This window comes from Gymnogyps californianus, chromosome 10 (assembly GCF_018139145.2).
Source record: "Gymnogyps californianus isolate 813 chromosome 10, ASM1813914v2, whole genome shotgun sequence".
Lineage (NCBI taxonomy): Eukaryota > Metazoa > Chordata > Aves > Accipitriformes > Cathartidae > Gymnogyps > Gymnogyps californianus.
In genome coordinates, this window is record NC_059480.1 from 18,317,437 (window position 1) to 18,343,518 (window position 26,082).

The 26,082-nt window shown below is 59.2% G+C and overlaps 2 protein-coding genes across 5 annotated transcripts in view; one reads left to right on the forward strand and one right to left on the reverse strand.

The window, feature by feature from the left end:
* Positions 1-1,719: 1,719 nt before the first annotated feature.
* Positions 1,720-11,083, forward strand: PTMA (prothymosin alpha). Of its 3 annotated transcripts, none has more exons than XM_050902695.1 (5): positions 1,720-1,808; positions 6,237-6,308; positions 7,002-7,098; positions 9,693-9,766; positions 10,232-11,083. In XM_050902695.1, the coding sequence occupies exons 1-5, from the start codon at positions 1,764-1,766 to the stop codon at positions 10,277-10,279; spliced, it is 336 nt and encodes a 111-aa protein (XP_050758652.1). In that variant the 5' UTR covers positions 1,720-1,763; the 3' UTR covers positions 10,280-11,083. The 3 variants fall into 3 exon arrangements, with proteins under 3 accessions (XP_050758652.1, XP_050758654.1, XP_050758653.1); XM_050902697.1 differs by having other exon boundaries at positions 7,002-7,092; XM_050902696.1 differs by having other exon boundaries at positions 7,005-7,098.
* An 11,328-nt stretch (positions 11,084-22,411) lies between these two features.
* PDE6D (phosphodiesterase 6D) overlaps positions 22,412-26,082 on the reverse strand; it is a 39,133-nt gene continuing 35,462 nt past the window's right edge. For both annotated transcript variants that reach the window (XM_050902458.1, XM_050902459.1), the window contains exons 4-5: positions 25,431-25,536; positions 22,412-23,035 (exon numbers count right to left, since the gene is read on the reverse strand). In XM_050902458.1, the coding sequence (XP_050758415.1) occupies positions 22,954-23,035; positions 25,431-25,536 (188 nt within the window). In that variant the 3' untranslated portion in view covers positions 22,412-22,953. The remainder of the gene's footprint in view (positions 23,036-25,430; positions 25,537-26,082) is intronic.

Consider the following 26,082-nt stretch of genomic DNA (forward strand, 5'->3'; position numbering starts at 1 on the left):
GGCGAGGGAGGCCGGCGCCATGACGCCTCGTGCCCCGATGCCTGGTGCCAGGCGGTGCAGGGGCTGCCATGGCTTCTTCGCAGCTCTCCTGAAGCTGGGGGGGGGGAAGCCAAGGGGCAGCCCGGCTCCCAGCAGCCGGGAGAAGCGCACCCTCTGCCCGCGGCAGTCCCCCCGGGCGGTCGCGCCCCTGCACGGTGCCCCGTACCCCCAGCGAGGTGGCCCCAGCTCCGCTCCAGCGCTCCGCCCCGCGCCCGCTCCGGGTTTTCAAAACCACTCCGCTTTAGACAGACAGGAGCTTCAGCCAATAAGAAGCCGCAAAGCGTCAGCACAGCGTTCGCTCAGCGCTGCCGGCCAATCCGTATCGCTCGATCCCTATATCCCGCCCTCCGAGGACAGGCGCTGCCGACTATCGCCTCGGCGTGGCGGCCATATTGAGTGTGGCAGAGGTGCTGCTCCGTCTGGGGGTGCTTTTCCTCATCCCCTCGCCCCTTCCTTCGCGCGTTCCGCACCGGAGGGCGCTTACACGCGGCGCTGCCTCGCCCGCGGGGCTGTTGCGGGCTGCGGAGCGGCTCCCGGGGGTGGCAAAACTGTGTGGTTGCCCGACGAAGGGCTCCCGGCGCCATCTTGAGTGTGGCAGAGCCCACTCACTCGCCGCGTCGGTGCCCCGTTACCCCGCGGCGGCGAGGGGGGGGGGGCAGAGGTAGCCCCGGTGCCCGCGGGTGGGGGGGCCCCCGGCCTGGTGTAACGGCGGGCTGCGAAGAGGGGAGTGCGGGGAAGGTCCCGGTGCGTGCCAAGCTTTGAGCTCGCGAAAGGTGTGTGTGTGGGGGGGGTGGGTGGGAGAGGGGCGGTGAGGAGGCCTGGGTGCGTTGTTTTTTTTTAATTGTAAAATAAGCAAATGGGGGGGAATCCCGCATTTCTGCGCGGCGGCGGCGGCCGGCACCCCCGGCGGGCTCGGCAGGCCGCCCCTCCCCCGCTCCCCCCGCGGGCGGCGGTTGTTGTTGTGGCAAAAGTTTCCGCGGCGCTGAGAACACGGCGCAGGTTGCGCGGAGGGGGGGGGGGACGGGTTACCCCGGCGGCGACCGAGGGCACGGGGCTCCCCCGTACTACTCGCTTGCTCCGGCACCACCGGCCACCCCGGGCGGACACCGCTCCCCGGGCGCGGGGTGGCCCCGGGGGAGCAGGGTGCGGGGAGGGGGGCAGCGCCGGTTCTTCCGCATTACTATTATTATTATTATTTTTAACTCTTATTATTATTTTTCCTCCCCTCCGCGGGCGGGCGCGCACGCCTCCCGCCCCTCCGCAGGCATGCGGGCTGGCTGCGGCGGGGGCCGGGAGGGGGGAAGCTCTCTCTCTCCCGCCCGCCGCCTCACATGGCGCGGCGGGGCGGGGCGGAGGCGGCGGGGGCGGAGGCAGCGGGAAGGGAGGGGAGGAAAGGGGGCGGGGCTCCACCGCCCACCGCCCCGCGCCTCGCCCACGCTGAGGCCGAGCCCGAACTCATCGCCGCAGTGTCGGCGGCGCCGGCTCCTGCCGCTTTAAGCGGCCGTGCCCATTGTTTGCGCCGCGGCCAATGGGCGCCGGCGGCCGCGGCGCGCGCGGCCAATGGGCGCGGCGCGGGGCAGCGCGCGCGCCGCCCCCGGCTCTATAAGAGGGGCCGTGGCGCCGCGTGAGTCCCCACTGGCTCGCGCAAAGCCATCTTGGCATTGTTCTGACCGCGCCGCCGCCCGCGCCGCCACAGCCCCGCCACAGCCCCGCACGCCCCCGCCATGTCCGACACGGCCGTGGACACCAGCGCCGAGATCTCCGCCAAGGTGAGCCGCCGCCCCGCGCCTCGCCCCTGCCCGCTCGCCGCTTTTTTTCGGCTGCAATTTTTTTTTCCAAGGGATATTTTTTTTGCATTTTTTTACCTTTTTTTCCCCTTTTTTAAAATCTTTTTTTTACCCCTCCCGCACGTCCCGTCCTGTCCCCCTCCCCCCCGCTCCCTTCCCTCCCCCGCCCCCCCGTTGAAGTTCGCGGTGGGGCTCGGTGCGGGGCCGCCGCCGCGCTCGTCGTGCGGAGCTGCCTGCGCTGTTTCTTTGTCTACAGCGTGCGGGAAACGTGCTCGCCGCCCTCGCCGGTGCTGCGAGCCCCGCCGTGTCGCGCCGGGCTCCGCGGCCCGCTCCCGCCCGCCTTCCCGGGGACAGCAGCGGCGGCGGCGGCGGTTGCGGGGCCGTCCCGCCGCGGAGGAGCTCGGGGAGTGGGGGGGGGGGAAGCGCGATTGCGCCTCGGCACCCGTCTGCGGCGGGGGGATGGCGGCGGCGGGCAGCGCTCGCCTCATTCAATCCGCTGTGGGTGCTTGACAGCCCCGTCAAACTTGGGTCCCGCTCGGCCCCGTCCCTGCGGGGGGGGGGGGCGGGGGGACCGCTCTGGAACATGCAGCGGAGGGTTGAGGGGAGCAGTGACTGTTGTGGAGTTGCTCCCGAAAAGGGGGGGGGGTCGTGTGGGGGTGGGGGTTGCTATTTCGGAGTTGCACCCGGTTGATGGGGGGGGGGGGCGGCAATTGCTGTGTCGGTGTTGCCCTCGGAGGAAGGGGGGGCAGTTGCTATTTCGGAGTTGCCCTCCCGGAAAGGGGGGGGGGCAGTTGCTGTGTCGGAGCTGCCCCGGATGGGGGGGGTGCTATTTCGGAGTCGCCCCGGAGGCGGGCGGGAGGGGGGGTGGGCAGAGGGCTGCGCCGGAGCTGCCCCCGGAGCGGGGGGGGCAGTTGCTATTTTCGGAGTTGCCCCGGCGGGGGCAGCCCCCACGGCGGAGCTGCCCCGGGTGCGCTGGGGTGGTGGGGCTGGCGGCTCCGGCCCCGGACCGAGCTCCTTGCAGCGGGATAACTTTGCGAGTCGGTGCCGCGGGTGATGGGGAGCGGTTGGGGAGCGCCGGTACCGGTCGGGAGAGGCTCTCCCGGGAGTCCCCGCTGCGGCTCCCGGCGCCCGCCTTTGTCTGCGAGCCGCGGCGGAGCGTCCCCCGGGGGCGCCGGGCACCCGGGCGGGCTGCGCTCCCCGCCGGGCCGTGGGCGGCGATGCGCCCTGTCGAGCCCGGAGCCGCGGCCGGCAAAGTTGCGGGGAGACCCGACTGGACTCGGGCGGGTGCGTGGGAAGACGGCGGGGGATGGGGCGGCCGTGCCCGGGGGCCTCCTCACCCTGTGCCCCGGCCGGCACCGGGTCGTGCCGCTCCCGGAGGAAGCGGGGCTGGAGGAAAAAAAAAAAAACCCGACAGGGAGGAGGGTTTACAAAAAACAACCAACAAAATGCCGTTTCTGGCAGATTTCGATTTCACTTCTGTTTCCCGCTCCCACAGCCGTGCCCCCCCGCCTCCGCTCCGGGGCCGCGGCTCGGTCCCCGCTGCCTCCAGCTCTCCCGGAGCCGGGAAGCGGCGAGGCGGGTCGATCCCCATCCTTCCCCGGGGGAACGGGGCCAAGTTTGCCGTTAACCTTCCCTTGCCCTTTACAGCGTGGGGGAAGGGGGCCTCGTCCCCGGCTCGCCCTCCCGGGGGAAACTGGGGTCCGTGCTGCGGGGCGGGCGGAGGCGCGTACGGCGGCAAGGTGACCCTCTTCCCCACCCCCCACCCGGTGGCGGGAGGGAAGCGCGGAGGCACCGGGGCCGTTCGCCCTCGTCCCGCCTCGCCGTCCGGAGCGCTCCCGGGAGGCGGGGAGGGGTTCCCGCCCCGCCCGGGCGGCGGCTCCGCGCCGAGCGCCGCCCCCGGCCGCCGCCGCCGTGCCGCGGGGCGCCCACCACGTGCGGCCCTGCCCGCGCCGCCCCCTGGGAGCCGGAGTCCGCCGCGCCGCCCCCGCCGGGACTACACTTCCCGGCAACCCGCGGGGCGCCGGGCCGGCGCGCTGGCGGGCGGCCAATGAGAGGGGCGCGGAGAGTGGCGCGCGGTTTGAACGGCGGCCGGGCGCGTGGCGGCGCGGGGGGGCCCCCTGCCGGCGGGAGGCGCGGCAGCGGCGGCTCCTCCGCCGTCCCGGGGGGGTGGACGCGGCTCCTTGCTGGGGCGGCGGGCAGGGGACTCCCGGCCCTTTCCACTGGGATCCTGCCCTCTGCTGCCGCCCCTCCCCGCCGGGAGCCGCGGCTGCACGGGCCGTTGCTGGCGCTCGCGCCCCGGGCGCCGAGCAGGAGCGAAGGTAGAGCTTCCCGGGCAGTTGGTGTATGACTAAACACCATCGCTATTTTATGGACAAACAGCCTCGCCACACCTATAATTAGAGGCACTGTCAAAGCTTTGGAGCTAAAGCAGTCCTGCTGCACGGACTCCTGGTTTGGAGGCTGCTGTACACATCTGTCTGTTTGGATTGGACTGGGCCTGGGGAAAGGGAGAAGCTGTGGTCCTCTCTGCAACCATGTTGCTAGCACAAACTTCATGACCTGGCATCCTGACGGTCGTTAAACTGAGAGCGTCTTCAGTGGTGCGGGAAAGGTCAGGGCTGGAGATCTGTCCAGCTAAAATCCCCAAGAATGAGTTGTTCCTTCACCGGGAGAATTGCTTACGTTTCCTGAATGGCTCTTTTTGAAAAGAACTGTCAGGCATAGTGAGATGTGGAAACTCTGACTCCTCGATTTGCTGTGTGTTTAACTTAGGAAATGCTTTTGTTGCCCTCGTGCCTGTTTGCCCGATGCGAGGCAGCAGCTGCAGAACGCAACAGCGCGATGGTGTGTGAGAGGTTTAAATGGTTGCGATCAGCCTCCAGGGAATAGGGGAGCCGGAGCCGCTGACAGTGTAGAACTGTGGTGGAATTGGGCAGTGTGGAGGAGATGGCCTGGGAGTCGTATGCGAGCAGTGAAAGGAGGAGGGAGCTTGTGTTTTTGTTTTACCCCAGACTCCTGGGATGCTGGTTTGATGAGGTGAGGTTTGATCAACAGGTGTCGTCGCCCCAAGGCTCGCTTCCAAAGAAAGTCTTTCCTCGGTGCGCTAGCAGCCTGAGTGCCTCCAGTAACAGCATCTGTGCGTGCCCGTCTGGGTCAGAGTGGTTTAAATAACCTGGTGGTCTAAAACCCCTGCGCTGTCTCGCCTAAGCAGCCTGCAGGGTAGTAGAAACCCTCCCAATATGGAGCAACGGTCATGCTAGCAGGGCCAGGGCCGTGCTCTTACCCGCCGGCATTCCCACAAGGAAGTGACAGTTCCCACTCAGCGGGAGTGAAAGTGCCCGCTCGCTGCGGGCTGCGAGGCAGCCGTAAAGGGCAGGCGGGAGGGGGGCAAAGCCGCTTGCTGCTGCGGCGAAGTAGGGAAGGTGCCAGCAACTTCTAAACACCTCGTGGTCGCTGCTGAAGCCGGCTGTGTGGCTGTGCTGCTGGCCCTGGGGAAGGGCCTCTCTGCTTTCCTTGGCTGGGGTAACGCTCCTTGTGCTGAAGGATCTCGTTCCAGCTGATGGAGGAACAGAAGGGGAGGAGGATGCAAGCAGAGATGCCAGTGTTAAATCCAAGTGTTCTTTATGCGGGAACATAAAGTTGGATCTTCTCAGCCTGTTTGCCGAGCGACTTGGCATGACATTTTGACAGTGATCAATAGCAAAAACACACAAGCTCCTGCTCTCCTCTCGCTCTGCTTGTAGTGGAGATTTGAACCGAACTAGCCAGGCACGGCTCTTGGAGCAGTGTAAAAATAGACTTCTTTCCCCCACCCCATCCTGTTACACTTAAAGCTGCGAGCTGGATGCTGGAGTCTCGTCTCTGCCGCTGCGAGAAAGACCAGGCGTGTAATATTTGCTGTATGATTTTCCCCAGGCAGGGCAGAGACCGCAGTCTCTGCTGATGAGTCCCTGGGATTTGTTCCTGCTGCGAAGGTACCGAGCAGCTGTGGACGTCCGCAGCCCTGGGGCGGCGGAGCCTGTACGTTGGACGGGGCTGCCAGCTCTCCGTGGCATTGCAGGAGCTTGCGTGGACTGTGCTAAGATGGGCAATCAGCCAGCTCTGCTGCTGTTGAGCATATGCAGGCAGCCAGCTCTGTGTGTTTGGGAGCTCAGAGGTGAAACAGAGCAGTCAGTCTCTTTTTTAGATAGCTGCTCTCTGGCAAGGCTGACTTGGATTGAGATTCACCCCCACGCTCTCCCGTTCCCAAGGAGGAGCCAGAATGTGGCGACCAAATCGCAGAGCAAAACGGTGTGAAGAGAAACCAGCTCCCGCTCTCTCTTGGACTGTGTTTTTCACACCTGATGTGCAGCTTCTCTGACCCAGGCACCTGGAATCAGGGTGACTTCTCTGCTTTTCTGCTCCTTCCAGGATCTAAAAGAGAAGAAGGAAGTTGTTGAAGAAACAGAAAATGGCAGGGATGCACCGGCCAATGGCAACGCTGTGAGTATGGCTACAATCTGCAGGGAGAGGCAGCCCTTATGCCAACACCTTTTTATTTTCCTCTCCCTTCTTGCTTTTGCTGCGAGCTTGTCCCCAGCCCTGCTGAGAGGGGACCCCTCCAAATGGCAGCACTGTGCTGGGCAGAGCCCTTGAGCCTTTGGGGCTTCAGGTTCAACAGACGCTCCCGAGCCTGTGGGCAGTTCATGTGTGTGCAGAAAGGAAGGGCTGGGCTTGGATTCCCTCCCCAAAAGCCATGTGAGCTTGTGTCCAGTGCCACCTCCTCCCTAGGCACTGGAAAAGGAGAGGGGGAAAAAAAATCAAACCCTAGATTTACAGTGTTACAATCAGTTGAGCGGGGAAATACATTGTTTACAAGTAAACCCTCTGGTTTCCTATTTTTAACATGCTGGGGGAAATTCACTCTGCTGCATTTCAGTGTGTCACAAGAGCCTTTGCAGTCTTTGTCCTGGCCTCAACGCTGCAGCCCCAAGTTACTCTAGACTTGATCCTTCGTGCCTGGGCTGTCTGCGTCGTGTGGAGGCAGGCAGGAAGCGGGACGTGCGCCTGGGGCTCTGGTGGGCTGGTGCTTTGCTTTGGGCAGGAAAGGTGGGGACACGCACTTCTGCTGAACATCTCTTCCCCCTTCTCCCTTCCCCAGTGCAGTTTTTTTAAGTGATGTTTTGTCTTGCCAAGGAGAACGAGGAAAACGGAGAGCAGGAGGCTGACAACGAAGTAGACGAAGAGGAAGAGGAAGGTGGTGAGGAAGAGGACGAGGAGGAAGAGGGTGATGGTAACTTACTTTGTTCCCCCCATCCCACGGCTGCATCCTGCCCCAGACAGCGGACTCCCGGGAAGCAGAGGAGAGCCGAGAGCAGCATCTCCCCCTCGTGGCTGTGGCCGGGCAGCTCTCTGCAGCCGGGCTCAGTCTTTCCTTGCTCGCCCGGGCCACCAGTGTTGGGAGTGAAGTCAGCCTTGAATCCCTTCCAGCAGGTTGAGGGCAGATTCCTTCCTTCCTCCCTCCTCCGGCCAGACGGCACCGTACCGTGGCGCTGAATAAGCGCATTAGCCCTTCCGTGCGAGTAGTAAAACCTGCCCTTGACTGTTGTGATCGCAACGGCTGCTGCAGAGGCGAGTGCCGGCCGGTGGGACGGGGACAGCCCTGGATGGCCGTGCCTTGGCCCAGGCACAGAGGATAGGTCACCATCCTTGTTCGTGGAGCAGCATGCTGAGAGGCTGATATGGTCCCCTCTCCCAGCCCTTTCCTGGGCTGGATGCCGTGTGGAAGTGGGTAGAGGAACCTGCGGCTCTTCCCTGCTCCTCCAACGGGAGCGTACAGGCTTGCTTTGAACCTTCCCTGTCTGCAGTGTCCCGCGTCTCCCTGCCCTCCCCTGCTTCCTGACCTGACCCAGCCTGGAAGTGGGTTTTGGCAGCAGCGACCAGAAATCCAGCAGTGACTTGCCGAATTGCTTCTCACCCTGCCCGCTATTATTTTTTTCCCCAAGATGTGCTTGGATGAATAACATTGTTTATTTTTATCGCTCGTTAAGGCTGGGAGAAAACCATTCTTGTTATGCCGAAATGAACTCGGGGCCCTTGATTAGCTGTTACTAGGTTAATCCCCTGTGAATTTTCGGTTTATGTGCTGACCTACTAACCTGTTGGTTGGTTTTGGGAGACAGGGACGGGGCTGGAAATTCAATGACCGTTAGGCCAGCGCCTGTTCAGACAGTGTAAGCAGGGAAAGCTGCCTCCTTTGAGGTAGCTCTCTGCTCTCAGCAGCCTGCTGTGCCCTTCGGTAGGAACTGGTTCACTAGGAAAGACTGGGAATCGTGGCCCTCTTCATACTTGGGATTTTAACCCCTGGGGACAGAGTGCAGTGCTGCCATGTGCTGTCCTGAGCCCATCTACCTCCAGCCGCGTTTCGAGGTGGAAGTGTGTGGGGGGGAATACTTACCTCTCCCTGCTCCCCTCGGGCAGGAGGGGGATGCATGTGCCGCAGGCGCGTGTGTGTGGGGTGGCAGTGTTGCTTGGATACTGCTGTGACAAGCCCGGGGAGCTTCGGTCCCACAGTGCCGGCCCCGCTCTTCCCAGCTCGCCGAGCGCAGGCACGATTTGGCACGCAGTGCTTGGAGGTGCAGACGCCTCGCCGAGATCCTGCACGGGCTCTGTCCGTCCATGCCTGCTGCCCTCGGGTGATCCCTGCCTGAGAGCTGCACCTGAGCAGCTGAACGCTGCAGGAGAGAGATTTAAAGGCAGCGGGTGCAGCTTGCATCAGCTTTTTTTCCCAACACTTGCGGCCAAACTCCATCCTGGAGTTTGACAGCAAAGGGGAGCTTGAGGGTATGTGTTTCTCACCCTTCTCCCCATCCCATCTCATTATTTGCTTTGCTTAAAGCAGCTCAAGGAACTAAAAATGCTCCCAATCAGCTTGGCGCTGTCACCTGACCTGCCGGCCGGCCCGGTGCATGTGATGGCTGCCGGGGTGTTGATCCATTGCTGGGAGCTAATCTTGGCCCTTGCCGCTGCGTGGGCCACGCTGTGGCTGGGCACGCGCCGGGGAGAGGAGAGGGGAAGGGAGGATGGGCTGACCTTAATCCCCCTGGCTGTCTATATGGGTGGCTTGTGGCAGTGGTTTAAAGCCAGCTTACTGGCCTTAATGTTCTAAGTTTTAGTAGGGTCTCCTGTTACACAAGAGACTCGTCTGGGCAGCTGAGAGGTTGTTCCTCCTCTGAGGCCTCCGGTCTTGCCCCCCGACCCCCCAAAAGTGGCCGAAGGCGATGGACTCGGTTGTTCTGATCCACTGGCCTATTTGAGCTCAAACTGGGTCAAAGCCCAGAGCTCTCTGCTCATCCTCCTCTCCGGCTGTAAGATAAGTTGGTAGCATTTGTTTGCCATTCTGATAATTAGAAAGTGTTCTGACTCAGAACTAATGCGTTCTGGCTCTCTTAACTCATTAAAGATGGACTAATAGCTGCGAAGGGAAGCAGAAGTAATCTGGAGCGGTTAGGCGGAGCAGCCACTAGAAAGAGTTTTTCCTCTCCCTCCCCCCCCCCCCCCCCCCCCCGCCTTTTTGCTGTGATTTTGGTGCTCGTGGTAGGTGCCGGTGTTGCCATCCCGTTGCCCGCGCTACAAACGCGGTGTGAGCCAGACTTGATGCTGCCAATCCTTATTTCCCCTTTGGTGGGTCAAGTCAGTTGGGGCATGCCCCGAAAGCCCCCGTGTCCTCGGGCACCTGCTGTCCTGAGCAGGGGCTGTGCCAGCTGGGGAGACGGGACACTGGACATAGCAGTGTAGGGCTGAGCCAGAATTAAACCCAGAGGGGAGGTGCATGGTGCTGTAACCCTCCGAGAGGGTCTCACGTTCCTCCACTTCTCCTCCATGCAGGTGAGGAAGAGGATGGTGATGAAGATGACGAAGCTGAGGGAGCCACAGGCAAACGGGCAGCTGAGGACGATGAGGTAGGAAGAGCGACCAGCCCCCTCGGAGCCACTCGTGTCCCCAGAGGGCTTGGGGGGAGCGTCAGCGGGGCTGGAGAGGCTGGGCTGGGCTCTGGGGCTGGAACGCCCTGCCTGTGCGCTCCCCCTGCCTCTCCGGGGACGCAGCCCAGTTCCGTTTATATGCTGGCCTGGTTGCGGGGTGTCCGCTCCGGCTGTGCGGGGCTGCTGGCCCTGGGTTGGGGAGCCCCAGGGTGCTCATGGCAGGCCAGGGCGGGGGTGCTCAGGGGCTCCCCGAGTTGGCTGCGAGGGAGGATTTTGCACGAGGAGGGAAACAGTTGCGTTGCTCTGTCCTTGTCCCTGAGGCAGGAGAGGGACCCGAAACCTACTCCTGTCTTGCTGCCTGCCTGCCTTGGTGTGGCTCTCACCAGCCCCCCCCGGCAGCCCCGCTCCCCATCCCCTCTCCTGACTGCTTTGCTTTCCCCCCAGGACGACGACGTCGATCCCAAGAAGCAGAAAACCGATGAAGATGACTAGGCAGCAAATTATTATTATTTTTTTTTTTTTAAATAAGGAGGAAAACAAACCAACAAAAAAGGCCAGCGCGTCCTCTTCACCCTTGGGACCCTCCTTCCTTCCCGTTGCAACCCCCTCCCCACACACACCCTCCCCCCTTCCTCCCCCCTCCGCCGTGGTCATCCTCACCAAGTAGAGTGAATCCCGTCCCCGGCCCCCCGGCGCGGCGCTGCCACTCAACGAACATACGAAACGATTCGCCTGTTAGCGGGGAGAGAAACCCCCCCTTCCCCACAGACCCCCTCCCCCCCAAGCACCAAAACTTCAAGGCCCTGCTTTCTTTCTTAAAAGTACTTTAAAGGAGAATTTGTTTGTATTTTTTATTTACATTTTATATTTTTGTACATATTGTTAGGAGGTCCGCCATTTTTAAGTGATCTCGGATTGACCAAAAGGGGGGCTTTGAAGTGTATATCTCTTGTTACCTATCTCTGACTTTACTTGTGGTGTGACCAGGCCCAAACCATTATCTCAAAGGAGAATAAAACAAAACCTTGTAAAAAAATTAAAAAAAAAAAAGACAAAAATGCAAAAAAAAAATTTACAATCTTATTCTGAGCATTCCAGTAACTTTTTTTGTGTATGTACTTTAGCTGTACCATAGATCGTGGTTTGTATGAGGTGGCAAGGCCAAAGATAAAAAGGTTTTCTTTTTTTTTTCTGTCTATGAAGTTGCTGTTTATTTTTATTTTTTTCTTTTTTTTTGGCCTGTTTGATGTATGTGTGAAACAATGTTGTCCAACAATAAACCGGAATTTTATTTTGCTGAGTTGTCCTAACAAGGCTGCCTCCCAACTGCTGCTTTTTGTTTTAGTTTTGATTTGTTTTAGTTTTTTTTTATTTCTTTCTCCCCTTCTTTCTCTCCTTTCTTTGCTTTGGACTTGGGCTGGGAAGAGAGTTGGAGAGAGGGTAGAGGGGTGCAGGGTGTTGACAGGGAGGGTCTGGGGGCTGCGGTCCCAGCTGGTGTCTGCAGCGCAGGGCTGTGCCATCCTGCTGCTGCTGTCAGGGCAGGTGAGGCAGCGTCATGGCTGTGCTCTGGAGAGCCGCAACTGTGCCCCCAGCATGGCCTCTGCATGATCCCGCACGGTCTGGCTGCTCTTGGGGATCGGTAGGGACAGGTTAGTGTGGGAAACCACCAGAGATACAGGCTAAAGGGAGGTAAGCTGGGGTGAGTGGGTACGGGGTGCTCAGCGATCCTGCTGTCCCTCTGCAATCAGGCTTGGGGATTGCGTTTGGCTGGTGCAGTGGGGATGAGAAACCCATCCCAAAAATCCTTCCTTGCAATGTCTGCTGCGGGTGGGTGACCCTCTGGTTGTGGGATGGTGGGTGCTGGGGCTGTGCAAATGCCTCCCCTTCCTTCGGGCTGTGTGAGGGAGCACAGGGCTTGTTTACAGCATCGCTGGCAGCAGGGTAGGATGTCTGTGCTGGAGGAGACAGCGTTCAGCAGGGATTAAATTCAGCCAGAACTGGTCCCTGAGGGATGCTCCAGCCTGCACTGGCTGCCCAGCAATTTCTGGGGTGCCAAGTTAGCAGAGGTTTGGTGGTGGGACCCCAGAAGGCAGGCTGGGGTTTGTCTGTCTGCTTTAACCAAACTGAAAATGCTGTAACAGCCTAGACCTCTGCTGCTTTGCTCCTAACCTTCCTCCAACTGTTTTTCCTCCCTCCTCTAAGGCGTTGGAGCTCAGAATAGCTCAGCCTGCTCTGCCAGGTGTGCCGAGACCCGTTTGCAGGAACCTGCCTTGTATCTGTGCCTCCCAAACCCTTGCCCCGGCTCCGGCGAGTCCCCTGTCCCCGCTGACCCGGCCCCATGCCAAAGCCCTGCCAGATGGTCTCGTTTCCTCCTCTCGCCCTGCAATCCTGGCAGTTAGCGTTGAGATGCTGGGGGGTGATTTTTATTCTCCTTTTTTTAAAAGAAGAGGAACCGTCGTGCATTTAATGCACCGGCTGCGAGGGTCACAGCTGCTCTTGATGCCTGGGAGCAGCCAGGTCGCTTACTCTGTATTTGCACCGGTGGCAAATAAGCTCAAAATCTGGCTCCTTGTCCTTAACTATCCAACTAATCGTGGTGCTAGCCGATAGCTTATCAGATTTACTGCCTCGATTCATGGGCCATATCCAGGCCTGCCTCTCGCCTGCCTGGGTGATGGGGTGCTCTTGGCAGGGCTGGAGGCCAGCGCTAGATTTGATTAGCCGGTGCTCTGATGTCCCTGGTGGGACCTGACAACATGGGAGTGGCAAACAGCGCTGCCGAGTGTCACCGTATGGCTGGGTGGTGCTTTGTTGTGCGGTGCCGGGAGCTGTGCCCGTGTCCCTGCCATGGCTGCCCCACGCATGGCTCGTGCACCGCGATGGGTTCTGACGACGTGCGATTCAAGCTGGTGCCTGCAGATTTGTGGGGCAATTTGTTCAAATAAGTTTCTGCAGCTGAGCAGCCCATGAAAGCAGGTTCCGTGTGTCACCGAAACATGGGGACCCTACATACGCAGCTGGTGTGAGGTCCCCGGGGGGAGATTCTGGGGGAGCAGTGGCCTTACTGCCCCCCACTGCAGAGCAGGACCTGTCCTATGGCCTGCAGCCCCCCAAAACCTGGGGGTCTTGGGTAGTAGGGTCCTCTTTGGTCTGGGATGCGGGGTATGGGGTAAAACTGGAGGCTGCTCCTGGCATCCCAGCTGGACAGGCTGGCGATGGGTAGGGCACAGAGCAGCCGGGGGTGAGGAGAGGGCAGGCTGGGGGGAGCCCCCAGCCCCACAGCTCCTGGTCCTCGCCCAGCTGCCGTGAACCCCGCGGCTGCTGGCCATGGAGAGCAGCAAGCCCTGCTCCCTCGCCTCCAGCTGCGCAGGGCAGCCCCGGTGTTTCTGCACCCCGTCTCTATCCCCTCATGGCTGGGTCCCAGGGGGGTCTAGCAGCCCACCACCACCCCACGCCCCCTGGACATGCTCCCGTGTCTTCGGTGCAGAGAGGGCAGACGCTGCCCAGGGTGCGGAGCAGGGAGGGGACAGGCTGGTTCCAGCACTGGGGGCTGAGACCAGGCACAGCTCAGTGCATGGGCCACAGCAGGGAACCCCTCCCCAGCCCCACTGCCCAGCCACCTGGCCCCAGCCAATTGCCACACACCGGCACAGCCTACCAGCCAATCCCACACTGCCATCTGTCCCTCCCTCCCCCCTCCACATCCCTCCCTCCCTTGTGCTGCCTCCACCAACCACAATCAAGCAACACCCAGGCCTGACCAATCCTGGTCCGCCACCTGGCGCTTTGCCCCAGCCAACCGCATGCTGCCACCTGTCTCTGCTGCTGTCTCACCCTTCGCAGCAGCAGCTCACCAATCGCATGGTGAGGGAGACTGCTCTGAGCCAATCCGGAGCTGCCACCTGTCAGCTGTTCCAGCCAATCAGGGGCAGCCACACCCCACCGAGGGGGTATAAAGGCCCCTCAGTGCTGGGGCTGTGCCTGTGTTTGGGGCTGTCTTAGGGTGGAGAAGTGATGGTCCTTTGTGAGAGCCTCCTGCCTGTAAGGTTGCAGAGGGGATGCAGGCCTGAAGGTGGCTCTTCATCTCACTTGGTGCCTGATGCCACACGGGGCCTTCTGGGTGAATCCAAAATGCTACAGGGATTGCTCATGTGGATGATGTCTTGGGTTGGGGACCGGGAGCTGCAGGTCCCCCTCAGCAGGAGAGGGCTTGCAGGAGTCGGGCCAGCTGAAGGCACCTCTGAGGATCGTAGAAATGGTCTCACTGGTGAGCCGGCCTTGTGCCAGGGGCTGCCTGCTGGGACCTGGGGAGCCCCACCTGCCTCTGGGGTGCAGAAGATGATCTCCACCACTGCCTCGTGACCAGAGCTAGGCTCCATGGGGTGCTGATGCCACGGGACTGGAGGTGAAGAGCACGTGGCTGTTGTGTGCCTTCAGGCACGGTGTTGTGATGCTGGCTCCCTCAGCTAGAGCTTCACAGGTCGCATGTTCAGCTGTAACCTGTGGAGTAGAAGTACTGCTTGTGCTGCCCTTTGCCTGCAGATGTGACCCATGTGTCATGGGTGATTTGAATCCTGGTTGGACTGTTGATCATGCTGGTCCTGGAGACCATGGAGGTGAATGGCTGAAGCTGTTCTGGGGTGTGCTAGCTGGCTACTGACCACTGAAGATAGCCCAGGTAGCTCCCAAATGTAGCCGTCGGGAGAGCTGCAGCGTGCTTTGTACGAGCCTGGAAGGACTTAGGCTGTGCCGATGTGTACAGGTGGCCACTTCGACCAAGGGCAGCCCTTCCCAAGGACTCTGCTGTGGCTGGACCTCAGCTGGAGCAACGGTGTCCTGCGTGTGGCTAAACAACTAGGTGAATTGAGGGCAACTTCCACGTGGTCAGCCTGAAATGCAACGCACCAGTGGAGCCGTGCTACCAAAGGTCACAGCCAGCATAACCTGTGGGGCTGAGCCCATGCCCTGCGGGCAACTGCACTGGGTCTGGACCGGCAGACCTATCTCCAGTCCTGACCTCCTGCCCATAGTAGGTTAGGACCTGTTTCATCAACTCAAGCTTGTTCTGCACCAGCTTTTGGTTAGCCTCATCCAAAACCCTTTTTGTTACATCTTGACAACCTTCGTGAAATTTGGAGCACCTTGAGGGCTTGGTGGAGAACCTGCCTGTGGGGAATGCAGGACTTGGACTCCAAACTAGACACGGGCTGGGGTTACTGATGCAGTTTGTGTCTGGGCAAATAATTGGCATCTACTTAAGAGTCTGATGAGTGAAACTGCCTTCCAGGCACGACTCCTCAAGATCACAAACACAGAAGCACTTTTGGGGCGTTGCTGTTGAAAATAGACATGAAGAGCTGTTCCTCTGGCAGAGCAATTGCCACCTGGCTCAGGGTGTGAGGTGTCCCAGGGTAGCAGACCCCTCAGGAGTGGGCTGGGGAAGCCCAGGGCCCTTGCCTGGGCTTGGCTCATCCCACATGGAAAGATGCACCTCCTAAATGGTGTAGAGACACTTGTGCGCTTGCTGTGAGAGCTGTCTGGTCTGGGTGGGAAAGCCCAGCCCATGCTGAAGAGCAGATGTGGGAGATCTAGTTCCTGTCTTGTACCTGGCTGCAACGTGCCCCACAGCCCATCCCCCTCGGTGAGCCGGGGCAGCTCTGGTCCTGGACCCTGACTTGGCAGTCGGAGGGACCTGGCAGTCCCCAGCCCAGTGGAGGTCCTCATGATCTGAAACCCAGCTGGATGCTAACCCCTGCTGCCAGGTCTCCTTGGGGCCACCACCCCAATCCTTCCCCGCTCTGGGGTGGGAGCCTCGGAGAGGGAGCAGGGCTGGGGTGCCTGTGGCTCCTCCTGCGCAGACACTGGGAATCCTCTGTCCTTCCCTGTGCCGATGGCTGCTCCGTCTTGTCTGGCTGAGGTGATCCTCTCCAAAGGGTGGGAGAGCAGGAGGAAGGGCTGTGGGGGACCCTCGGCTTTGCATGCCCCAAGGAGGGACGTGGCTCCTGTTCATGGCTGGCTGGGGAGCTCCGGAGGGAGGGGTGGGGGGCAGTGGCCAGGGGCGGTGGGCACAGAGGCCCCTCCGTAGTGCTGCACCATGCGTGACCCGGGAAGAGACCTGGGAGGAAGCAGCAAGTGCTGCACTTCAGAGCAGATGGGGACCTGGAACGGCTCTTGCATCCCTTTTGTAAGAAAGCAGAGTGCAAGGGAGGCAGCTGGGGGATGAAAAAGCTCAACCCAATTAGCCCTTGGAGAATCCACAGGGATGGAGACCTCGGGCTGTAAATCAGCAGGGATGGGGTCTTTGCATGTGTCCTTTCCTGCCCAGGAGGGAGGCCTGAAGGCGAGGGGCTCTGCCTCTCCCTACATGTCAGCTGAGTGTCGGGTGGGGATGTGGGTCCTCCAGCTCGCTTTGGGCATGGGGGTGCCCCGGGCTCTGGGGGCACCTCTCTGGCCCCCTCTTCTTTGCTGCAGGCAGGGCATGCTCCTGGCCCTGGTCTTTCAGGGAGCTGGAAACCAGCACCCCTCTTTCATGACTGAGGGCAGGAGGTACAAGGGATGATGCCACTTGGGTCCAAAGCCGGAGACCTGGGTGCTCAGTTGGTGCATGACCCATGGGCAATGCTGAGGAGGACAACCCATAGCAGGTATGAGCCACCCACTCCGCAGCCAGCAGCCCAGGCAGTACCAGCCCCTGGATCCACAGGCAGAGAAGGGACGTGGCTCCAAATTACCTGGCTGGAGTGGCAGCGAGTGTGGTCCTGCGTGGGGCTGGGGAGCCTGCTGAGCCTGCCCGGGGTTGGCTCCACTGCCAAGTGAAGCTCCAAAGGCAGCGTGAGGGCTCAGAGCGGCTCCTGGTTGCCATGGGGTGCACCCACCCCGCAGGGATGGATGCAGTGGTGAGGTGCAGAGCCAGCAGCCTAGACCCCTGGTGAGCTAAACCCCAGCCATTGCAGGGGCTGGCTCCCTATCCTGGGGCAAATCCCCCTTAGCCCTGCTTATCCCCCCAAGGCGAGGATGTGCTGCTTCCCTGGGGACACCCCCCAGTGCAAAGGTCAGTCGCTGGTACAGACTGTGGGAGCAAGGCTGCAGCTCTGGGGCGATGCCCCAGGGGGGTGAGCAGCGGGCAGGAGCGGGGCTGTGGGGCTCTGCTGTGGGAAGGGGCGAGCGGGGGGGCACCTGCCCCCAAGCAGGCGCTGGAGCTGCTGCTCCCTGTCCCCCGTGCTGCACCACGAGGTGGCTGTGGGGCACCTCACAGAGCAGGCTGGTCCCCAGCAAAGGCTGGGGTCTGCGTTTGGCTGTGGGGAGCCCCACTGGGCTGTTAGCAGTGGCCTCGGGCTCTCGGGGCTTCTTGTGCATCCCCTGGCTTGGCAGGGGTAGGGCCAAAAGAGGGACGAAGGCAGGCGCAAGGCACGGAGGTATTGGTGCCTGCGGGAGATGCTGGGACACCTCACCCCACAGCAGGAGCAGCCCCGGTCCTAACCGTGTGCCCATCGGTGTCCCCGGGGGCTCTGGGCTGGCACTGGGCTTGGCACAAGGGCTGCCCCTCTCTTGGGGTAGAGCTGGTGGCATGTCCCGTCCTGGATGGCCCACCAGCCATGGGGTTGATGGGCCCGAGCTGGCCCTCGGTGGCTCCCCCGGGGTCCCCGGCCGATGCGGTGACCGAAGCCAGCGTCCTCCCCGCTCGGCTGCTGGTGCTGTGCAGGCGCTGTGCAGTCAGGCAATATTGCTGTATTGCAGCACCATCTAGTGCTGTGGGATGGGGAAGCCCAGCACCCCAACGCTCCCCGAGAGCTATGGCAGCACCGTGGGGCAGGCCATGGCTGGCTGTCCGGTGTCCGTGGGTCGTTCTGCCAAAGCTAACCTGCCAGGAAACCCAAACAGGCTGTTGGTGATGGGGATGAACAGGCGGCACAGCGTGTCTGCTGGTCTGGGCAGCCAGAACTATCCCCCGCCCCTGCCCCTGCTCTGTGCCAGGGAATTTCCTGCAAGGATTCCGGGAAGCATCAAGGGGTGCAGACGTTCCCAGTTCCTGAGCCAAACTTATCTGGCCTCAGCTGCTGGTTTTGCCACTTTCTCCCATGGAGATTGGGCGTCTGCCCTCTCCTCTGACCACTTTTGCTTCTCTATCAGCCAGGTGACACTGGCTCTGTAAGTCCCTCGCCATCAGGGTCTTCACATCACTCTTGTGGCTTCCTCCTGCATCCCTGGCGGTTTCTTGGTGCCCATCTTCCATAGCTGGTGTGAGTGTGATCCCTTCCCACAACTTGTCACTGTTCCCCCTTTGCACACCCAGGGCAATGCCAGCCCTTTCCAGCCTGGCTTTTGGGACACCAGGAGAGCTTTCTGCAGCACCGTCCTGCTGTCCCCTCCTCCCCTTGCTGTGTGTCCCCAGCTCGTCTCCTCTCAGCTCGTCATCCCTCCTGGGTGCCTGCCACCCTCCCTACCCTACCTGGCCCTGGGGCCCTGGGAGAGCAGACAGGGTTTTGGCACGGGGAAGGTGGTGCAGGCACAAGTGTGCAGGATTTTGGCACAGAGCGGGATGCCATAAGAACGGGATGCTCTGCAAGAGGGGCCGTGGCGATGGCTGACCCCACTCCATCCCATGGCAGGGGGTACCAGTGGGGAGTGCTGCCGTGGATGTGGATGTCAGGCGTGCAGTGGGGCGAGGTGGGTGCCAAGCCCCAACAGGGATTGCACCCATGTCCCGCGGCACCGAGGGGCTGGTGGCTGGAGGGCAGGAGGAGTTGGGCACCTTGGGCTGAAAAGGGGCCCTTTGGGTCCTGCTTCTGCCCTGGCTGCCCTCCTGTCTCTGGGGACGGATGGGTCTGCGCCCAAGTCACCTGGCAGCCCCAAAGTCCCTGTGTCCAAGCGGTTCGATGCCTGTCTGGGGCTCTGCCTGCACTGCCCTGGCAACCCAGGGGCAGAATCTGTGCCCCCCAAAAGGGACAGAGGGACTTGAACCTTCCCAGCCCTCCTGTCCCCCTCCCAGTGCTGCTGGGGGAGGACGGAGCTGGGTGACGAGACGACGCTGACCCCGCAGGCTGCCTGCCGCTGCCACGCACTGCCCACTGCCTGCCCGTGCTGCCTGCGCCCACAGGAAGGTAAGAGTAGCAAAGCAGGCACCGAACATAATGTGGCCCTGGGCTGTTTGTGCACCTTTTGTTCGCCAGTAACCTTCGTGAATCAGCTAATTAACCGCATTAGGAGAGCTCTACTTCCCCGCCTGAGCGTTATTGGGCAGGGCAGATCTGGGGCAGCGTGCCAGCGGGAGCCCCAGTCAGCTTTGCCGGGCAGTCAGGCAGCTGAGAGCCCCCGCGGCAGCTGGGGAGGGTGCCTGGGCGGCAGCCGGGGTACGTAACACCCTGACGGGGTGCTGGCGATGGGCAGCGAGGGTGTGAGAGCCTGGCGCTTGCTGTGTGGTGGAGAGGAGCTGGCCCTGTTCGCCCATCACCCTCATCGCAGTGTGCAGGCAAGACCCCAATGCACTCAGGGTCCTGCTTCGCAGCCAGACCTGCATCCCATCGATGGGTGTTTTTCATTGCCATAAGCCATGCCCGTGCTTCAAGGAGCCTCTATGGTGTGGTGGACCCCAAAACCATGCAGAGAGCTCCCCTAAAGCCAAAAGCATGTTGTGCATCACCCTCCTCCCATGCTGCCTCGCTGCTTTTACCCAGCAGCTGTGACACCCCAGCTTGGAGGGTTCCCAGGTGAAGACGTGGCTGAAGGGCAGTGAGGGTGAAGCTTGCTTCTTACAAGCTTCCCCCCAAATCTCTCTGTGCCAGCCCCCCAGGCTGTGCACAGCCCCAGCTCTCGCCTGCTTCTCCCTCCCTCCTTCCTCTGCTTCCCGATGTGCCTCTGTGGCCTCTGACTGTGTGTCCGGGCTCTGCAGGGCCTCCCTGCCCTCGCTGCCAGGTTTCCGCAGGCTGCTGGGGTGGCTCGCAGCCCTCCCGATGTGGGGGGCGAACCCCATGCGGCAGCCATCCGGCTGGCGGGGATCCCTGCCCCGAGGCTCTTGAAGAAACAAATGCCCTCTGCGTGCCGGCGGCTGGAAGGCACTCGTGCCCGCCACGGGAGCTGCAGAGGCCAAAACACCCCGGCTGTGAACAATGAGCCGGGGAAAGCCGCGGCTGTCGGCTGGGATTCACCCGCGGCGGCTGCTGCTGCTGAATCCGGCCGGTTCCCTCTCCCAAGCGCTGCTTGGCCGGTCAGATGCCGACGGCTCCAGCAAGCGCTGGAAGGCAGCAGCTCCAGGTGAGCCAGGGTTTTTGCGAGCAGCTGGGCTCTGGGAAGGGCCCTGTGTGGTGAGAGGCTCCTCGCCTGGCCCAGCCAGGTCCTACCCCCCAAAACTGCCCCTCTTGCCACCATGGGGCCTCCCCTTGTGCAGAGCCTGGTGTGTGGACCAGGCTGGGGGAAGTTTCCCTGCCCCAGGGATGCCTGCTAAGGCTGTGAGTTTCCAGATGAGAACTTTTTTGGGTAAATAAAAGGGGAAATTGCTGTGTTGCTCCCCGCTCCCACTTCTCCCCGCCACCCGCCTTTGCACATAGGGTGGCATGGGGCTGCCCTCGGGTCCAGCACATGGATGGGTGGTGGCAGCGGTGACGCACACACCCCAGACCTCCTGCTCCGCTCTCGCCCTTTCCAGCCCCACTTTTCCCTTTGCTGGCACCTTCTTGCCCCAGCACCAGCGGCCCCGTGCCAGGGAGCCGAGAGCTGCCTGCGCCACGCTCGGGCCCTGGGGACAGCACATGCTGAGGGCAGCGCGTAGGCAGCGTCTCCTGCCCCTTCTCCCAGGGCTCCCAAATCCCCGTCAGCCCCACAGGGAGGGGACTCACAGCTGCCTGGGCCAAGCAGGGGCTCCTGCTCCGAGCACCCGGGAGCCCTCCGCCTGGATTTTGGGTGGTGTCTGGTCAGACCACATTGTCCCCCCCTGCCCTACCGGGGCCTTTTTGCTGGCTGGATCCGGCCCCCTGCTCCCCCCCGGCCCCGGCGTTTGCTCCATCCGTTCTTTAAGGGAGGCTGAGCCCCGCACTGGGGGATGCTGGGGGGACTGGGGGAGGCTGGTCCAGGGACAGGAGCGGGTGAGCTGCCAGCTATTTCCCACGGAGCCACTTGAGGGCGGCAATGACCCGCCGCAGAGCCGGCGCCGCGGGGCCGGTCAAGCTCTAACTGGGTGAACTGGGACAGTCCGGGCCAGGCGGGCGGGGAGGGAAGGGTCTCCGGAGGCCCCCCCGGCCCGGCTCAGGACCCGCGTCCCTCTAGGGCCCTCCTCCCAGGGCAGCTCACCCCGCGGGAGCCGCAGCCACGCGTGTCGGTGGCCGCCTAAACCCCCGCGGAGAGCTCCAGCGTGTGCGGCTCTGCAGGGAGGGCATCCCCGCAGGCGCCGTCCTCGCCGATAAGGTTAAGTGGGCGCGAGAATTCAAAGCTTGTTTGCCATTAGAAGAAGAGGCATCCAGGTCAGATTCAGTCCCGCTGGGAGCATCCCTCTGCTACGGGGGCGGAGGCTCCCCGGGACTTGGCTGTAGCTCAGCTTGGCAAGAGAAGATGCCTTCTCCATGACTCTGCTAGACACCTCCTGTGTGTGTCTAGCAGAGCATCTGTCCTCGAACACAGAGGTACCTGCTCTCAAGACCCTCGACCTTTTGCATTTTTCCTTTTTGGGTACCTTTTGTCTCTCCTCTTCGATGGAGATCGCCATCACCGGGTGTCGTTCATGCTGGGTGCAGAAGGCAGTTTCGGTTGATCTCTTTGTACAAAGGCTGGCCTAGGACGGGTCACGCTGCTGAGAAGACTCTGCCCTGCGGGTCCAGCAGGCTGAAATCCATCAGTGAGGTCTCATGAGAAAGCTGCTACAATGGGTAATGCTCTTCTCATGGGGATTAATGGTCCAGCTTCAACTCACCTAAAAAAAAATTATGCTGTATCCCTCCCACATACACCCACTGGCTGAATTCAGGATCTGAAACGATGCATCTCATTTCCCTGTGACTCTCCTGAGAATCTCAAGCCCAGCCACAGGACAGGCTGACCGAGGTGTCGAGCGATCATAAAGCTGCCCGTGATGTTTAAGAGCAGAAGCCGGAGATGCCCCCTTCCCAAGATTTACACGTGCTAGAACTAATTATAAACGACAAGGGGAAAGAGTAGTGGTAGGGCTGGAGAAGCCTGTCAGCAAAATTGCTGCCGTGTGTCGTTAAAGCCACGCGCGCATGGGGATTGTTGGTATCAGCAACCGCACACGGCCACAGCTGTGACTCAGGGAGCTCAGCCCGGCACAGGACTGATGCTGGTGGGCTCAGGGGAACACAGGTTTTCCGGAGGGGTTTGAGTGTCCCCAGGAACTTAGAAAAGCAGAACAGCATGCAGTGCTGCTCAGGAAACCGGTGACTGGGCAAACAGGACAAACTGCCCCGAGGGATTAACAGACAGAAATGAGGCCAAGGAGAAACCTTGGTCAGAGCAGTCGTGAAACCTTTCCTACGTGGTCAGCTGGAGGAAGAGAAATTGAAGAAGGATATGGGGGCTGTGGAAAGCCCTGTTCTGCTGCTGGCTTGAGTGACAGGAGTTTGTGCCTGCTGCGAGGCATTTTTAGAACAGAAAGGAAAACACACAGAACTAACATTTCTTCCCTTCTTTGGACGGTAGGAATGTTTTAATTGAGAAATTTGTTTTAATTACATTAGGTGATATCACAGTCTATTTTACAAGTTCGGGGTAAGAGGATGTGTGGACCAGTTACACAGAAATCCAGTGAAAGGATAAAAACCTACAACATGAGAAAAATGAAAAGGTTAACTTAATCCCTCAAAAATGAAACGCATTGAGAGTTTGGTGTGAGTGGAAATGGGAGATTATACCAGGATCCAGAGAAGTACAAAGGATGAGACTAACGTAATTTACAGTATTGGTTCTGCATGACCATCGTTTGCCCGTGTTCAGAGACAGCCTCTATTCCCCAGTGCATCGCTGAGCAGATGGTCCTGTCTCTGAGGGTTTGGTCTGGTCTTGTCAGAGGAGAAAGCAAAATAACTGATGGGCAAAGGTCACAACCCACGTTGAGCTGGTCCCCAGGGTCACCGCCTACAGGAGTGTCTTCCACTGGATAGTCGGGAGGTTCTGCACCAAGAACTGTATGGAGGAAAACTAAAACAGCTCCAAAAAGCCCCATCTCAAACGTAAAAAAGTCTCACTCTGGAAGTGCTTACGAGAAGGTCGTCATCATAGAATTTGGTTTCTATAATAACATTACCACTGTGGAAGGAAAAGAGGAGAAAGAAGAGGCATTAGAAGAGTGCATGGACAGTAGAAAACAACTGCTCCTCTCAATGCTCTCACAAGCCTGGGCTGACATCTTACCCCCTGCAACACGAGCTTTGGTTTGGAGCTGCATGCAATGAGCACTGTGTCCTGATCCAGGGGCCATCAGGGCTGAAGGATCTCTCCACTGCATTCCTACATGGAGCAGTTCCCCCCATCCCTCCCTTGTCGCTCCCTTTCTGGGCGCAGTACCATGCAGGCTGCAGAGAGTGCTCACAAACAGCAAACTTCTGCTCACTTCTGTTGCTAAAAATAAACTTCAGGTCCCCTTTCCCTGCAGTGAATTGTGAAAACCGATGGGAATTCTTTTTTTATTCTCCATCTCTGTCCTCTAGTGCTGAGCAAGCTACTTCAACCAACTTAACATGTCATTTCCCTCAAGAAGTGCTTAAATGCAAACGCACAAGCATATTTTATACAAACTGCAATGGAAATGTAGATCTGGGTGTGACAAAAGCTCTGATGATTTAACTTGCTGGCTTTGAGATTTTGGTAGACAAAAGTAAGAACTTTGGGGCCGTTACAACACCTGGACACCTGAGCAGTGTGATCTGACCATGTCTAAATAATGTGGCTCTTGAAAATCAAAGCAGCAGTTCCATCTCCACTGTGGCTCTGGGTATCTGTAACACTGGCAAAGCTGAACCTGGCAAGAGTGTAAGGTTTTTGCTGTGGCGTGGCCAATGCTTGAACTCAAATATCAGGGAATGTTCTCAGTCTGATATTCAGTCATCCTGGGAATCCTTTGCGCAGAGTGCCTTGGTTAGTACCAAATACCACATCTCCATTCTCTCCTGCTATGGAAACACCAAGACCAACATGAGGTCTTTGGGAATATCAGAAAGTGAGGGGCTTTCCAAGTCTTGGCAGCTGAAAAAAGCTGATTTCTTTGGGCCACAAAAAACTTTTTGATTTCTTTGGGCTGGTTATTCAAGAATGACTTTAGGACACCTCCATGAATAGGAGAGATCTGGGCTGCCCATGACAAGCGGACAGACTCCAGAGAAAAAACAGGACACCAGAAAATCCTCAAGGTCACTTGAGAACTGGACTCTCACAACTCCCAGTCCTGAAAATGCCTTGATTTCCTGAGATGGTCAAACCCAACTTGTCAGATGTCTTTATTTCTTTACTCTGATTCCCAAATGTGGCTCCTCCTGTACTGACTGAAAGCCACCACCTCTGGGAGCCAAGGACATGTGTAGCACCTACGAGGTTCTGAGCAGATTGCGTCAGGGAGCACTATTTGAACACTGATGCTCTCCCCTGAGTCCGCTCTCTCTTTGAAACGTGCTGTGAATAGAAATCAGGGACGGTAGTTACCATCCCGGTGCTTTCTCTATGCAACTGGCTTTCCTCCAGACAGGGAACAAGAGGGAAAACGCTGGAGAGGGAGGTCTTCCAGAGGACAGAGTGACCTTGTGGTGAGACTGGCTGCTCCCCGTCTGCCTCTTGTTGGCAGGAGGATTCCCATACCCTTCTGTCTCTGCTGGCAGTGTGCTCCTCATGTGCTTGCCAGCACCCATCTAGCACTGCAGGGAGGGTGGCTTTTTGTCAGTGATTACAGCTTCCCAGGGGCCTCCCTCAAGGAGCCTTTTCCGTCACCCCACCAAAGCTTGTGCCTTGCTGTCCATACAATGCCCAGCATGCAGTATTCTAACACAAGTCCTAGAGATCGCCGACCTACTCAGAAGTCAATGTGCAAACAGTGGCCAGGACTAGACGTTTCTGAGGAAGGTGTGTGAATCCCATTACAGGTGCCTGTAAAATGACTGTTTCCTACCTGTTAAGGGTATTTTATCCTCAGATACAACTCTGTGTGACTAAATGCATAGTTTATAAGCCAACGTAAAAGACACAAAGCTCGGCAAAATGGTACAGTGATGAAACAAACGCTAGAGCAGCTCCTACGGGTGATGCATTGCATGAAAAACGACCACCTTGGACAAGAGTCAGTGATCAATAGCTGGATTTGAAAACGGCCCAAACATCTCTTTTTTTTTTTTTCCTGGATGTAAGGGGTATTAAGCTGCAAAGCATTTTAAAATCCTTTCGCTGTTCACCTTTCAAAAAAATTAAGCAACTCTAATAAAGGATTAGTTCCACTTTCTCCAAACTTTTATTGCTATATTAATGCAAATTGGACCTATGGGAAAGAAGGTAATGAGGTTGGCTTAGCCCCTTTTATCTCTCAACAGCTAACAGTAGTGAGGGTGATTCAGAGTTGGTAGCAGCTCCCTCTCTTCATTCCCACTGTGGCCCCCAAGGAAATGCCACACACTGCTTTTTCTTTGCCTGCTCTCAGATTCTGTAAGCCCAAGGCACTCACGTTAAAACGTTAGCTGGCATCATCTGTGATTCAGGTGCTGCCTCTATCAAGGACTGCCAAGTGTTTGTGGAGTTAGGAATCACAAAACCGAATTCAAAGAACCATTCTGCAAAGTAAAAAGAAGATCCAGAGGCATTTGAAAGAATATAAAATCCACAAATGGTCCTTTTGCTTTTCACCTGACAGGCAGGGGAACTCCCTAAACTATCCTGCTGTGCTGCCAACATTTTACATTTAAATTACTTTGTACAGCTTAAACTGCACTGAACCCTGCCCTCCTCTTAAAGCAGATACTCCCTTTCTAAAATAGCTGATGGTAACGATAAAGTCACAACACTTCCTTAGCATTCAGTGGAAATTTCATCACACCTAATTGGGAACAGGGAAACCACACTCCCCCTCTTGCAGACATCCCCCGGATCCAGTTGAGATTAAGTGTACGACTGGTTGCCCAAAAGACAAGGAGCTCAATGTTTTATCTCCCCCTCCTCCGCCCCAGATTACGAGTAATACTGCAGTGAGGGAGGTCAGATGTGCAGCTATGGAGTCACACGGACAATACTTGGTGGCACTGCTGTAACCAAAGTAAACCAGAGGCTCCTTTAGTCTGGCAGTGGCCGGCACTAGGTGCTTCTGAGGAAGATGCATGAAT